The sequence below is a fragment of the Acanthochromis polyacanthus genome, chromosome 17 (genome assembly GCF_021347895.1).
Source record: "Acanthochromis polyacanthus isolate Apoly-LR-REF ecotype Palm Island chromosome 17, KAUST_Apoly_ChrSc, whole genome shotgun sequence".
Lineage (NCBI taxonomy): Eukaryota > Metazoa > Chordata > Actinopteri > Pomacentridae > Acanthochromis > Acanthochromis polyacanthus.
The window spans coordinates 348,595-362,720 of NC_067129.1; the positions used below are offsets into that span (position 1 = coordinate 348,595).

Genomic DNA, 14,126 nt, shown 5'->3' on the forward strand with positions numbered 1-14,126 from the left:
GAGGCCTCAGGTGATGGGTGTGATCCTGATGGTGGCCTCCTGCCTCATCGTCTCCACCAATCTGCTGGTGGCGGCCGCTTTGCTCAAACTGCTGCTGAAGAAGAGCAGCCAGAGCTGGTGCTTCGTCCTCAACCTGGCGCTGGCCGACACCCTGGTGGGCCTGGCCATCACCGGCCTGGCCACCGAGGACTTCACCAGCAACGCCTCCCACTACCACCGCGGCTCCGTGGGTCCCTTGGGTCCCGTGGGGTCCGGGGACCTCCTGGCCAATGCCACGCCGGCCGCTCAGGGGAAGACCAAGTGTTTGATCCGCATGGCCTTTGTGGCATCGCCCTGCACAGCCTCCATCCTGTCCATGTTCCTGATCTCGCTGGACCGCTACGCCGCCATCAAGATGCCGCTGCGCTACTCTCTGCTGTCTGGGAGGGGAACTGCAGCCGGCTTCCTGCTGGCGCTGTGGAGCACCGCCGTCATCGTGGGATTTTCACCAGGTGAGACCCACAAATGTTAAATCATCCCTAAAAAGCCCCCAATCTCTGTAAAATTACATTTTTTGCTGTATTTAAATGACATAAAATAATTATTTTACTGGAATTCATCATTATTTACGTGTTCATTAAAGATTAGAAATCCTCCATATTTTAGCACCCTGTTTTGCAGACTAGTGTGACCTGAACATGTGAAGCTCTGAGATGCCTTCAGCTGTGTGAGCTGGAGTCATATGTGAACTAAGCGTGTTTTCTGCTCCTCAGTCATGATCCAGCCGCTGCAGGCCGATGAAATCTACGACGGATTCTGCGCCTTCTTCTCCGTCATCGACAAAGTGGGCATCATCGTGTTGTTCAGCTCCTGCTTCTTCCCCGTGCTCTGCCTGTTTATCTACATCTACCTGGACATCCTGAAGATCGCCTGCAGCCACGAGAAGCAGATCTGCAGAGTCCGGCAGGCCAGCTCCAGGATGGAAGACCTCCACCAGCAGCAGCATCTACGGAGCTACTACTGGAGCCACGTCAAGGCCCTGAGGACGGTGGCGCTGCTGGTGGGCTGCTTCTTCTTCCTCTGGTGTCCCTTCTTCGTGGTTTGCATCGTGCACGTCGTGTGCACGAGCTGCGAGCTGAAGACGCTGCTGGAGAACCACTTGTGGCTGCTGGGTCTGTCCAACTCCCTGATCAACCCGCTGGTCTACGCCTGCTTGCAGCAGGAGGTTCGTCTGCAGCTGGTCTCCATGTTCTCCTGCATTAAGAGCAAGTTGGTGACTTCAGGACCTCCCGGAGTTGCAGGAAGATGCGACCTGCAGCCTCCGGTGCAGACTCAGTCCTGCGTTTCTGCAGGAGATACCCACAATCCTTCACTGCTGACGGCCTGCTCTGAGGTCCACGCCGTGCCGTTCCCCGCTACGACCGGCTTGTGACAGAAACAGAAACTTTACAGAGTTTTAGAGCAGAGGAGGCTTTTCTTTACCTGGAGTTCCTCAGAAATCCACCTCCAGCCTCCAACTGGTCCAGAACCAGCAGCTTCTTACTGGTCTCTGCTCTCCTGGTTATAGTTCATCCCTGTAAACCCGTACGTTCCTACAGCAGCCTTAGATCCTCGGGTGGTTCCTCCTGATCTTCAATCCAAGGGGGACCAGGTCTTCTGGATAGACCTGTCTGAGGAGATCAGGCTCACCCAATCAATAGATTCTTTTAAATCACTTCTTAAAACCCATTTTTATAGACTCACCTTCCAGTAAAGTTCTCTTTTATTTCTCTTTTATCACTCTCTGTCTTTTTATTCCTTTTAAAATGTTCCCTGCCTGTAGTTCTTCCCTCTAACCTCCTGATCTTCATCTGTTTCTGTCTTTTATTTTCACTTCTGCTTCTCTGAGAGTGGCTGTAGATCAGGTGGTAGAGCGGGTCGTCCAATGATTGAAAGGTTGGCGGTTCAAGTCCCGCTCTGTCCTAGTCATGTGCTGTTGTGTCCTTAAGACACTTTACCCGCCTTGCCTCCAGTGCTGCTCTTCACTGGTGTATGAATGTTGGTGGTGGTCAGAGGGGCCGTAGGCGTGGATTAACAGCCACGCTTCCATCAGTCTGCCCCAGGACAGCTGTGGCTACAAATGTAGTTTACCACCACCAGAGTGAGAATGTGTGAGTGAGTATGCCTTAATAGAAAAGTGCTATATAAATCTAATCCATTATTATTATGTCGTCCTTTAACCAGCTGGACATTTCTGTCATTTTTATGTTCTATCTGTTAAAGCACTTTGTGAATGTTCTTCTTAAAGGTGTCATACTAATAAACGTATTATCATTATTATTATCATATTTAAGTAGCACAGTCCAACATCGGACTTCAGTGAGATTCATCCATTTCCAGTTTTAAACAAATTCAGCTAAACTTCCCTATAAGACTCCAAATGTGGTTCACGGTGTTAGAACTGTCTTCTACTCATGGTTTTGGTGTTTCTCTGAGGATGCAGGACTTCATATTACTGCTAAACAGTCAGTAAATACTGAGTGGACTCCTAAAAGCTGCAGAACTTCGGCATAAATTCCACATTTGTTCCAGCGTGAAGCCGCTGGGTCGGAGGTCAGCGGCAGCAGAGGAAAGTTCAGGAGTCCACCGGGGTTCTGCCATGTTCCTCTCGGACTTCTCCAGACCTTTGTGCACATTTCTGGAATCTGAAATCCCACCGAGGCCTTTCCCACAGGAAAGTCGGACAGGAATCCTGTTATGAAACCGGGATGCGAAGAAGGAAAAGTTTAACCGGAACCAAAACACAGGAATGAGCTGTAAAATAAGAATATCTGAGCTGCAGTCAGAGTAAAGTTTGTGCTTTGGTGAAGACGGTTCACTTTAATGGATTCTATCAACCTGAATTTACCTGCGGCCTTTTAAACTTTTCTAGTTTCATAAATTCACTGATCCTTCAGTGTTCTTCGAGGAAATAGACAAAAAAAACCACAAAACCAGGTTTTACATTTGAGTTGTAAAATCTGACCTTCTTTATAATTAACCTGCAGAAATGCAAAACTGTTGGATTAAAGTCTTCAAATGATGGAGGTTCATCTAATAGCATTAAAAAACGTCTTCAGCTGCATGTTTCAGAAGAAAGACATTCATTTAAGGTGGTCCAATAATTCCCTTTTTCTCAGACTGGAGTTTTTATTTGTTGAAGTCATAAAGTTAGGATTTTTGGTTCCAGTGATCTGATTGGACCAGAACATGTAGATAATGAGACCGCTGAAGAAAGCGTTTCTGGTTTTATCTGCATCATCTTTTAAACTATGAAGGAAAATCTGTGCTGTTGTCTAAAGTTCTACTGATATTTGCATCGTTTTCCTCTGGTTTCCAGACGGTTCTGATTAAAGGTCTGATAACTGACGATGTTCTAAAAATGTTTGGTTCTAACATCATTTGATTGTTGTGCCTCAGTTTTCTCACTGAGAATGTTATTCCTTCGTTATCATGGAACACTGTAGGAGCATTTTATAAGACAACAGTTTTTGAAAGTTGCAAGAGAGCATCCTTCCTCTGTTCTCACTGTGGAACGTTCCACCGTTGTTAAAAACATCTCAGTGCAGGAACATCTTATGAAGAGCGTTCTGTCATCTAAGCTTTGATAATATCTAGTTATTGTTGTGGAAATGTCTTAAAAAGGAACATTCTATCATATATTCCCTCAAAATGTTCAAGCTTTAATGTATCACACTACAGGAACATTATAAAAAGGTTCTGTCTAAAACAAGTTCTGCTATCTTAAGCCTCCAGAACATCTGGAGAACATATTTTGAATGTTTGAAGGTTTGGGAACGTTCCTCCCATTCGAATGGAACATTGTGCAACATTGAGGGAATGTTTTTAGGTTCTCTAATGTGTTCCTCAACAAACATCCTCAGAACATTGTAGCCAGAATGTTCCACCTCCAGTAATAAATCTCAGAACAGGAACAACTTGTTCAGAATGTTCTGTCATCCGAGGTGTTGAGAACATCTGGAGAACATCTTTTTCTGATTGTAGAAACATTAAATGAACATTCTATCAAGTGTTCCACCTTTAATGTATCACACAACAGGAGCGTTGTAAAGTGTTCTGTATACAAAGCATTTGGTCTTCTGGATAACATCTGGAGAACATGCTTTTTGCAAGTTGGTACGAGAACGTTTCTCCTCTGGCATCATGGAACATCATCTGTGTTCCTGACAGGATCCTCTGAATGTTTAAACAATAAAACACTTCCTTTTTAAAAACTACCATTTTGTGGAACGTTCTCTGTAAGCTGGAACAAAAACAGGAAAACAACCAAAGGTGGATGAAAGCAGAGTTTGACTGTATTTAGTTAATATTTAGTTCTCGCTGACAACGACTGAACACCACGAGAACATTTAGACAGTAACTCAACCAGAACATTTAGAGCTGAGAGTCTGTAGAACCTGAAGTAGGATAGAAGATGTGGGGATGCAGTCTGGCTGTTAAGGCTGCTGAATGTCAGGGATTTAATCAGACCTTCCATCTATACTGCCTTGTTGATACAGTCCACTGACACGTAAAGTGAATCGTAATTATTCAGATTCAAGCAGCCGAGGAAGTTTCCATGACTGAGGAGTTATCCAGGTATAAAATATTCTATCAGATAAAGAGCCGCCTCATCGGCTGTCTGGGAAAATTAGACGTAATAAATCAGGACAGAACAAAGTTTAATGTCACGGGTTGCAGCCAGTCTGCTCAGTTAATCAACACAAAGGAGGAAACCTGAAGCCAGAAGCTGTTTGGTTTGCTAGGAGAAAATCTAAAACAATGCAGAGAATTCATGAGTAAACCTGGAAGTTTTAAATTGTCTAGAAAGGAGAGTTAAACTCATCTTAGTTCAGGTTGTAAATTTCCTTGCTGTGGGATCAATAAAGGTTTAATCTGTTCCACATCCAGTCCAGTCTGATCTCCGGTAAAACCAGTAAAACCACAGCACAATAGTCTATTAATCACCACAAAACTTGATGGTTCCTTTGAGCAAAAACATTCACATTTAAACTTGTGGGGACCGAAATGAGGTCCCCACAAGTGACATAGTTTTCGGTTTTCCTACAGTTGTGGGGACATTTGGTCCTCACAATATAGCAAAAACATGGGCACACACACACACACACTCGTTTGTACTTCTATCTTAGTGAGGACATCCATAGGCGTAATGCATTTCCTAGAGCCTTACCCTAACCTTAACCATCACAACTGATTGCCTAAACTTAATCCTTACCCTAACCCTAACCAAACCTCAATTCATAGCTGTTCTCTAAAAACAAGTCTTCACCCTCAAACATGGCTGTTTCAAAGTGAGGACCGGCCAAAATGTCCTCACTTTGTAAAAATGTCCTCACTTTGATAGTTAAATGCAGAAAATGGTACTCACAATGTAGCAAGTACAAGAACACACACACACACACACACACACACACACACACACACACACACACACACACACACACACACACACACACACACACACACACACACACACACACACACACACACACACACACACACACACACACACACACACACACACACACACACACACACACACACACACACACCATCCTTTGGCTGCTGTTCTGTTGATGGATGTGAAGCTCTCAGCTGTGATTAGAGTTCAGTCAGTCAGACAAACAGCTGATGGTTCTGGTTCTGATTTCTGCCTGTCAGTCCAACATGCCTGTAGTTTTTCTGTTTCCTGAAGTGTCTCACTTTGACACCACCAAACCACAGCATCTCATCAGATCAACTAGTTTCTTCATGACAGTATTTTATTCCTTCTCCAAAGTCTCAGGTCTTTTTGCTTTTGCTCTTCCAGGTTTTCTTTTGCCATCACTGTGAGTCAGGAGTGAACTGATTTTCTCAAAATGTGACGCACAATTGTGAAAGTTTATACTTTTTTGGAAAATAACTACTGTCCACAATTTATTCTGAAATCTATTGAAATCTGATTTTTCATCCTTTAATATCCATCCATCTATCCATCCATCCCTTTTCTTCTGCTGATCCTGAATTGAGTCGCTGAGGGGGCAGGTGGAGCAGGTCATTCCAGATGTTCTTCTTCCCAGCAACACTTTCTACTTCCTCTTGGGGGATCCCAAAGGTGTTCTCAGGCCGGATGAGATCTAATCCCTCCAGTGATTTCTCAGTTGACCCTGAGGTCTCCTGCCAGGTGGACCAACTCGAAAAACCTCCAAAGGAAGTTCGACAGGAGGCATCCGAATCAGAAACTGAAACCACCTCAACTGACTGGAACCTGTCCATGAAGCTTCCTCTCTGGTCGTAGAGAGACTGAATGGTCCTGTTACTCCATCCTCCTGCAGAACCACCACAGATACAGTCATTACCAATCTCCAGATCCACAGAACATGTGGATTAGCTGGCTGAACTCCAATAAAACCCTTCAGCAGCTCTGCAGAGATAAAGACCTGGTCCATCTGCTGTTTCAGGAGACCACCAGTCCAACCCAGCTCGAAAGCTCGAAAGGCCTTCTTCTTCAGCTTCAAGGCCACCTGATGGTTTTTAAGTTGCGACAGGCACCACTAACCTTCTAGCATCAGCTCCTAACAGCCACTTCTGTGATGGAGGCTTTAAACATGGACCACTCAGCTGTCTCCAACCTCCCTGGGATACAGGAGAAACCTCTCTGAAGGTGGGGAGTTGAAAACCTGATGGACAGGGGCCTCTGCTAGATGTTCCCGGGTCACCCTCAGTGCATGTTTGGGTTTAGCAGGTCTGTCCAGCAGCCTTCCAACCAAACAAGATCCACCTCAGCATCAGCTGACAGCTCTGCTCCTCTCCCGACTGTCCAAGACATACAACCTCAGGTCTGATGACACAAATACAAAGTGGATCATGGACCTTTATCCTATGGTGTTCTGGTACCAGGTACACTTACGAGCCACCTTCTGCTCCATCATAGGGTTTGTTATGTCCAGTCCATGACTAGCTCAGAAGTCCAATAACAAACCACCACTCAGGTTCAGATCAGGCTGTTCCTCCCAATCACCTCCTCCATGTTTCTCCTTCAATAGCCACATAAGAGTGAAAGTTCTCCAGGAGAACTGTGGAGTCTTCAGGAGAACCCCTTCCAGGAACCAACCAGAGACTCCAAGAAGGTTGGATACTCTGAGCTGCTGTTTGGTGTAGAAGCACCACAGTCAGAATTTTCCCCTCCCCAACATGTAGTAGAGGAGAAATATCCTCACAGCCACCTGGTGCCTCTCATCCTGGACAACCCTGGAGAAGAAGAGTCCAACCCTTCTCCAGGACGTTGGTTCCAAAACCTTTGCTGTCCGTGGAGGTGAGCTCAGCTACATAGTCGATGCCACCCCAGCACCAGTTCAGGTTCCTTTCCTGTCATTGAGGTGAAGTTCCACGTTCCCACAACCAGTTTACTCCTCTAGGAGCCGGCATGTCTTGGTGAATGTCCCAGTCCACAACCATCAGGTGTTCTCTGGTGAACTCTGGACTATTCCAGATGAGGAGGTGGCTCTTATTGTTTTTATTCCTTTATCTGTACTACCATTGAAAAGCTTGGGGTCATCTAGACAAAAACTCCGTCTTTTATCCATGAGCTAACATAACTGAACAAGGGTTTTCTAACCATCAATGAGCCTTTCAGCACCATTAGCTAACACAATGTAGCATTAGAACACAGGAGTGATGGTTGCTGGAAATGTTCCTCTGTACCCCTATGGAGATATTCCATTAAAAATCAGCTGTTTACAGCTAGAATAGTCATTTACCACATTAACTATGTCTACACTGGATTTATCACTGATTTTATGTGACCTTCACTGCAAAAAAGAAATTTAAACATTAAGGGCATTTCTAAGTGACCTGTTGAACGGTAGTGTATATTTTTTCTTTCAAATAAAGGTCAATATCAATAAAAAAGATGATTTTTTTGCTGATTTACGTAGTTAAAATAATAGATTGTAACAGAACAAGTTAATGTTTGTAAAAATACGGACTGTTGATGTGAAATTTATTCACAGTTCTGTAATTAGTATCTGTGTTTTACAGTGAGTTGTCCAGACAAACTTGACATATATTTTAACCTGCAGGATGGCTGTGAATATCTGATTGTTGCAACTGATCACCAACAGCTTAATCAATAAACTATATTCTGTATTGTAGCTGAGGCTGATGGAGGCTGATTGAACTGGACCTAAGCTAACCCTAACAGTAGAGAGGAGGTTCCTCATTCTGAGTCCACAAGTTTACTTTAATGGTGTGTTTCTGTGTTTCTATGTGTGTGTGTGTGTCTATGTGTGTGTGCAGCAGTCCATACTTTACTTCAGCAGAATTTCAGCCAGATCATCTCTCTTCCTCCTCTCTCTCCTTCTCTCTCTCTGGCCATCAGCTGTGATTACTTTGGTAAAACGGCGCTGCGTCGCAGAGAACCAATTTTCCTAATGCAGCCTTCAGACGCTCCGGCTGGTTATTGATGAGGCAAATGGGGAGGGGGGTAACTGGGGGCAAACACTGCTGGGAAATGGATGTAGAGAGAGAGAGGGAGATAAAGAGAGGACAGTGGGAATGAGACAGAAGGACAAAGACAGGGACAGCAGATAGGAAGGGACGGAGAGAAGGAGGAGGACAAGGGATGGGAAGACGTGGACCTTCTCATGGACAGATGTTTGGAAAATGGAGCAGGACATCCAGCTAAAGAGCCAATAAAGCAGATGACAGAGAGGAAGAGGAGGGAGGATGGAGCTAACATCACGCTGTCCTTCCTAGAATCTCTGCTGAGAAAAAATATGACATGAAATAGAAAGAAAGTGGAAGAAGCAGGAGGAATAATCTGATCCCAGATGGTGAAGCAGCAACAGGAGAAGCTCCAAAGACAATAAGTAAAGTGGATGTTGGAGATGGTGTGGAAACGTCCATGAACGAAGACTCCTGTTCTCTGCATGGATGTCTGATCTGCTGATGTACTGCTGATGAGGAGCCGGAGCATCGGATCTGAAGAGGCCGGAACGTTCTGCAGGTTTAGTTGCTGCAGTCATTTTGTCACATTTTCCAGCGGGATGTCGGCGTCTGCAGCAGCTCTGGAGAGAAGGTTCTGGTGGAGAACGGTGGAAGCGCTGCTTATAACAAAATGTTGTTTCAGTGACTGAAGGACTGAATCTATCTGCATCCAGTGGAGAAAATTATCCTCAGAAAAAACAGAGATGAGTCTTAGTTGGAAGTTGGCTGCAACATCCTGGGATTTTTCTTTTTCTGTGATTTCATGTTCAACAAGAACTTCTTTTAAAGGCAGTTTCTCCAACAATCTCTCCTCTTCCTGCCATCCCAACACCAAGAACAGGAGAATTTATTTCATTCAGAGTTTATCCTCCAGGCCTTGAAGATAAAACACCAAAGATTAAATCTCTGCAACATCATGCGAGCTTAAAAACTCTCTTTAATGAACATATTAGAGACCAGCCTCTTCTAAGCTAGAAAACCAATTTAAGGTGACTTTTCAAGGCTTTCTATCAACTTTTCTGCCCATTTAAGCCCAATTGAAGGTTTAATACCAGTAAACCTCTAAAAAGGCTTCCTATATCTATCCTTTGGCTTCTCTTTTGGTTTTTATATTCCTCAGACTGCAAAGTTTAAAGTTACATCTTCACCTAGAGCATTTTGATAATGTCTAGACTTGTTTGTTAGAGGCAGCATTTTTGTACTTGCACCATGTTTCACACTAGGAACTGCATCAACCCAGAGACACTTATAAAGGTTTAATGTCCAGAGAGGCTAATTCTCCCATATCCAACACAAGTTCTACTTTAAAGCAATATTCTCGAATAATTTAAGCCTTAAGTTCCCCCAAGGACCTCTCTGCAGATCCATCTCTGTATGCAAAAAGGTGAAATATCACAAAACTCATCAAGAGCTTTTCTTTTTAAAGGCTTTTACCTCCAGGGTTGACTCCCTGTGGCTGACTGGGATGCTAAAAGTTCTGCTAGCTGAAGCTACGAGGTGACGGGGAAGCAAGACAGGAAAGAAAAGACGAAAAAACCAAACCTCTGCTCTCTCCAATGCTTGAATTCCTTCAGAAGTCTGCAAAAAGCATTCAGGAAGCCACCTACAGCCGGAGAGTTGTGCAGCAGCATGGGCCTCAGCTGCTTCAAGTCCTGGAAACATGAAAGTAGTCACAAAGGTGAGACACGCATGAAACCATCAGCTGATTACTTATTAACCCTCCACAAGGCCTGCTGTTGTGTAGTGTTGCTTTTGTGTTGTGTTTGTGTGCGTCGCCCTTGAGTGACGCCTGCTAAATGCTGAGTCAGGGTCTGTGATTCTGTCTGAGGTGACTGTGTGGTTCATATGTGAGAACACGCTTCGTACACGTATGTTGGTGTGTGTTTGACGTGACTTTGCTTGTTCTGCAGGTTGCAGAAATCTTTTAACTGTGTACATTGATACATTTCAACGAACACATTTATTAGAATCAGTTGTAATACAGAAAAAAACATGACTTTCTGCTAATTTTTAAACTATTGTCTGTTATTTTACAGATTTTCCCTGTGTTAAATCATGAAAGTATTCATTTACATGTCAGCCGTCATGAAAAATAGGACAAAACTGTAAATAACTCTTTCTTGCTTGAATTTTTTCACTGCAGAACTACTACTTTAGCTGCATTTAAATCAGCATAAATATCATTGTTACAGAGAAATGTCCTGCTATTGGAAAACCAAATTATCTTTGCACATAATGTCTACATCCAGAATTTATATTTTAACAGAGAGTAATTTGATATTTTACAGTGTGTGACGATAAAATTGCACATTTTTACTGTATTGAAATCTATAAAATAGAACTACTTCACAGATATTTGCAGTTATGTTCACTATTTTACAGTATTTAACATTTTCTAACATATTTCTTTCCTGTCCACTTGATTTTCACAGTTTTTTAATCAACAATGTAATGCCAAATTATTATTTTAATATTCACAATATTTACTAATATTTCTCTATGTTTGGTGTTAAAAACAGAAATAGTACAAATTACAATAATAATGGCGGACAAAAAGGTTCGTATTTATGTATATTTGATCAGGTCAGTTTCCTAAAGCACCATTTATACAGGATTAATATTGAAGGAGGAGTTTGGCATAAAATGTGTTCACTTAAAGTAGAGAAAATGACATTTACCTGACCAGGTAAAGAGTTGGAGCAGGGCATGCAAACATCAGTAGATTTCATGGCCTTGAATTATGTTTAACTTTAATCTGAGTAAGTTATATAAAAATCCATCCCTATACTGTCATCAGTGACACAGAAATTAGCTGCAGAGACTAAAACCGTTTCCCTACCAAACTGTAAACTTGTTTGTTTCTGCTGTGAAGTTCATCATTTTAACATGAGGCTCTATGGAGACCGATTCACTGATGGAGGCTCTAGTGGACATTCAGTTGGTTTCATTCTTCAGCTCTGGAGGTTAATGCTTGGACCTGAACTAACCCCTAAAATGAGTCACCGTTGTGTGTTTGTAGGGAACAGAGACGTGTTGGCCAGCCCAGGATCCTACTTCTTCCTGTCTAACAGTGCTGGTCAGGGAGACGAGTGGCTGAAGAGCCTCAACAAGGGAGTCTGGATCCCCTTCACAGGTACATGGACACCACTGATCTTTAAAATACACTTCGATTCTCAGGTGGGAAAAACTGCTGCTGTTGTATGTGGTACGAATATCATTAATGGTTTAAACTTTGTGTTTCTAAATGAAAATATTCCCCCCTTTGGAAGTTTCACCTCGAATGAGGGAGGCCACCAAGACACCTATGACTGCTCTGAAAGAGTTACAAGTTTCAGAGACAACTGTGGCATTCATCAGTCAAAGCTTTATGATAGTGTAGCAAACAGAAAGAAAGTGTTCAGAAACAGTCCTGTTAAAGCTGGACTGGAGTTCATCAGAAGACGTGGGAGATTCTGGAGTCACCTGGAGGAAGGTTCTTTGGTTGGATTTAAAACAAAATGGAAAATATTCCGGCCCTCAGAATACGCTGCACATCCTCACAAACACACCATCCCTACCATAAAGCACGGTGGTGGCAGCATCATGACATGAAGCACGGTGGTGGCAGCATTATGATGTGAAGCACGGTGGTGGCAGCATTATGATGTGAAGCACGGTGGTGGCAGCATTATTATCTTTATGGAATCACTTATTTAATAGTTTAGATTATTAATTTAATAATCTAAATTAATTAGATAATTAACTGCCGGTACTTCAGTCACAGTGTTTTTGTTCCAGATGGACCTTGGATTTAGGAAGACTCTCATTGAACCTTTACCTCCTGTAGGGGTCTTCGGCCAGCGTCTGGAGGAGACAGTGCTGTATGAGCGGCGCTATGGGGTGCGTTTGGTTCCTCTGGTGGTGGAACAGTGTGTGAACTTCATCCGGGAACGTGGCCTCCATGAGGTGGGTTTGTTCCGTCAGCCGGGGCAGGCCAGTCTGGTCAAAGAGCTGCAGGAGGCGTTCGATTCAGGGGAGAGGCCATCCTTCGACAGGTACCGTCCCTCTGCTAACCCTTAGACAGGTGCATTCCCTCTGCTAACCATTAGACAGGTAGGGTCCCTCTGCTAACCATTAGACAGGTAGGGTCCCTCTGCTAACCATTAGACAGGTAGGGTCCCTCTGCTAACCATTAGACAGGTAGGGTCCCTCTGCTAACCATTAGACAGGTACGGTCCCTCTGCTAACCCTTAGACAGGTACGGTCCCTCTGCTAACCCTTAGACAGGTACGGTCCCTCTGCTAACCCTTAGACAGGTACGGTCCCTCTGCTAACCATTAGACAGGTACGGTCCCTCTGCTAACCATTAGACAGGTACGGTCCCTCTGCTAACCCTTAGACAGGTACGGTCCCTCTGCTAACCATTAGACAGGTACGGTCCCTCTGCTAACCCTTAGACAGGTACGGTCCCTCTGCTAACCCTTAGACAGGTACGGTCCCTCTGCTAACCCTTAGACAGGTACGGTCCCTCTGCTAACCCTAACCCTGTGTTATTTTTCTCATCATGTCTGACTAAAGTTAGCTGTTTGTGTGTTTTTCCTGCAGTAGCACAGACGTCCACACGGTGGCGTCGCTGCTGAAGCTCTACCTCAGACAGCTGCCGGAGCCTCTGGTTCCTTACAGCCGCTACCAGGACTTTCTGCTCTGCGGCCAGAAGCTGTCAAGTGACCGAATGCTGGTAACTGCAGCTCCTAATGTCAGACATCCATTAAACTCAGCAGTGAAAGCCTCATCTCTGTTGACCTCTAGTGGGTGAACTTCTCGCATGGTCTGGTCTGGTCTGTTTCACCCCAGACTTTACAGCTCTGATGTAATGGAGGTGAATGAGAGTTTGGTTGGTCCACTATGAGGCGATTAATGTAAATGGTAAATGGTTGTATTTATATAGCGCTTCTATCCAAAGCGCTTTACATGATGATATGTCACATTTACCCATTCACACACACATTCACACACTGATGGCGGGAGCTGCCATGCAAGGTGCTAACCACAACCCATCAGGAGCAGTTCGGGGTTAGGTGCCTTGCTCAGGGACACCTCGACATGAGCATGACGGGCCGAGGATCGAACCGGCAACCTTCCAGTTACAAGACGGCCACTCTACCCACTGACCCATGCCGCCCCTGTGTAAAATGTAAAAACCTTCAGTCCTGCAGCAGTTAGTCCCAAACAAAAGGCTATGTCTGTATGTTTACGTTTATCATGTAGAGGAGATGAGGTTAACTACACTTAAAAAATAAATCATCTGGTCAGCATTTGGAGTGATCCCACCAACTTTCACAAAAAATCTGGATTTTTAAAAATAAATCTGAAACTGAAAAACGTAGAAGACATCAAAGCACAGATTTAAAGAAATACATTCAGACCTTAGAAAACCGTTCCATACAGCTGCATGTATAAAAATCACTCTGAGGAGGTCTACAAGTTTAATTTCTTCTAGTCCAGTCACAGCCATTACATTTTAATATCAATAGTTTATGATAAAAATCTTGAAACGAATCAGAGATGATCGGTTTTCTACTCCTAACTACCAAGTCTAAAAATGCTGTATCTTTAATCTTCATTTGCTTTGAATAAAATCCCAGAAAGACATTTGCTGAGTC

At 43.8% G+C, this 14,126-nt stretch overlaps 2 protein-coding genes across 2 annotated transcripts in view; both read left to right on the forward strand.

The window, feature by feature from the left end:
• On the forward strand, positions 1-1,411 carry LOC110965584 (glucose-dependent insulinotropic receptor). Its single transcript, XM_022214685.2, has 2 exons — positions 1-491; positions 753-1,411. Exons 1-2 carry the CDS (start codon positions 14-16, stop codon positions 1,409-1,411), a joined length of 1,137 nt encoding a protein of 378 aa, XP_022070377.1. The 5' UTR covers positions 1-13.
• An 8,207-nt stretch (positions 1,412-9,618) lies between these two features.
• The window catches only part of LOC110965578 (rho GTPase-activating protein 24-like), a 16,190-nt gene continuing 11,682 nt past the window's right edge, over positions 9,619-14,126 (forward strand). The window contains exons 1-4 of the mRNA XM_051937757.1: positions 9,619-10,162; positions 11,504-11,617; positions 12,311-12,518; positions 13,069-13,201. Of these exons, the coding sequence (XP_051793717.1) occupies positions 10,114-10,162; positions 11,504-11,617; positions 12,311-12,518; positions 13,069-13,201 (504 nt within the window). The 5' untranslated portion in view covers positions 9,619-10,113. The remainder of the gene's footprint in view (positions 10,163-11,503; positions 11,618-12,310; positions 12,519-13,068; positions 13,202-14,126) is intronic.

Excerpts from the sequence above, each read along its gene's own strand:
- LOC110965584 (XM_022214685.2), top strand. The coding sequence starts at position 14 with ATGGGTGTGATCCTGATGGTGGCCTCCTGCCTCATCGTCTCCACCAAT. Across the intron at positions 492-752 it reads CATCGTGGGATTTTCACCAG|TCATGATCCAGCCGCTGCAG; the intron begins GTGAGACCCACA and ends TCTGCTCCTCAG.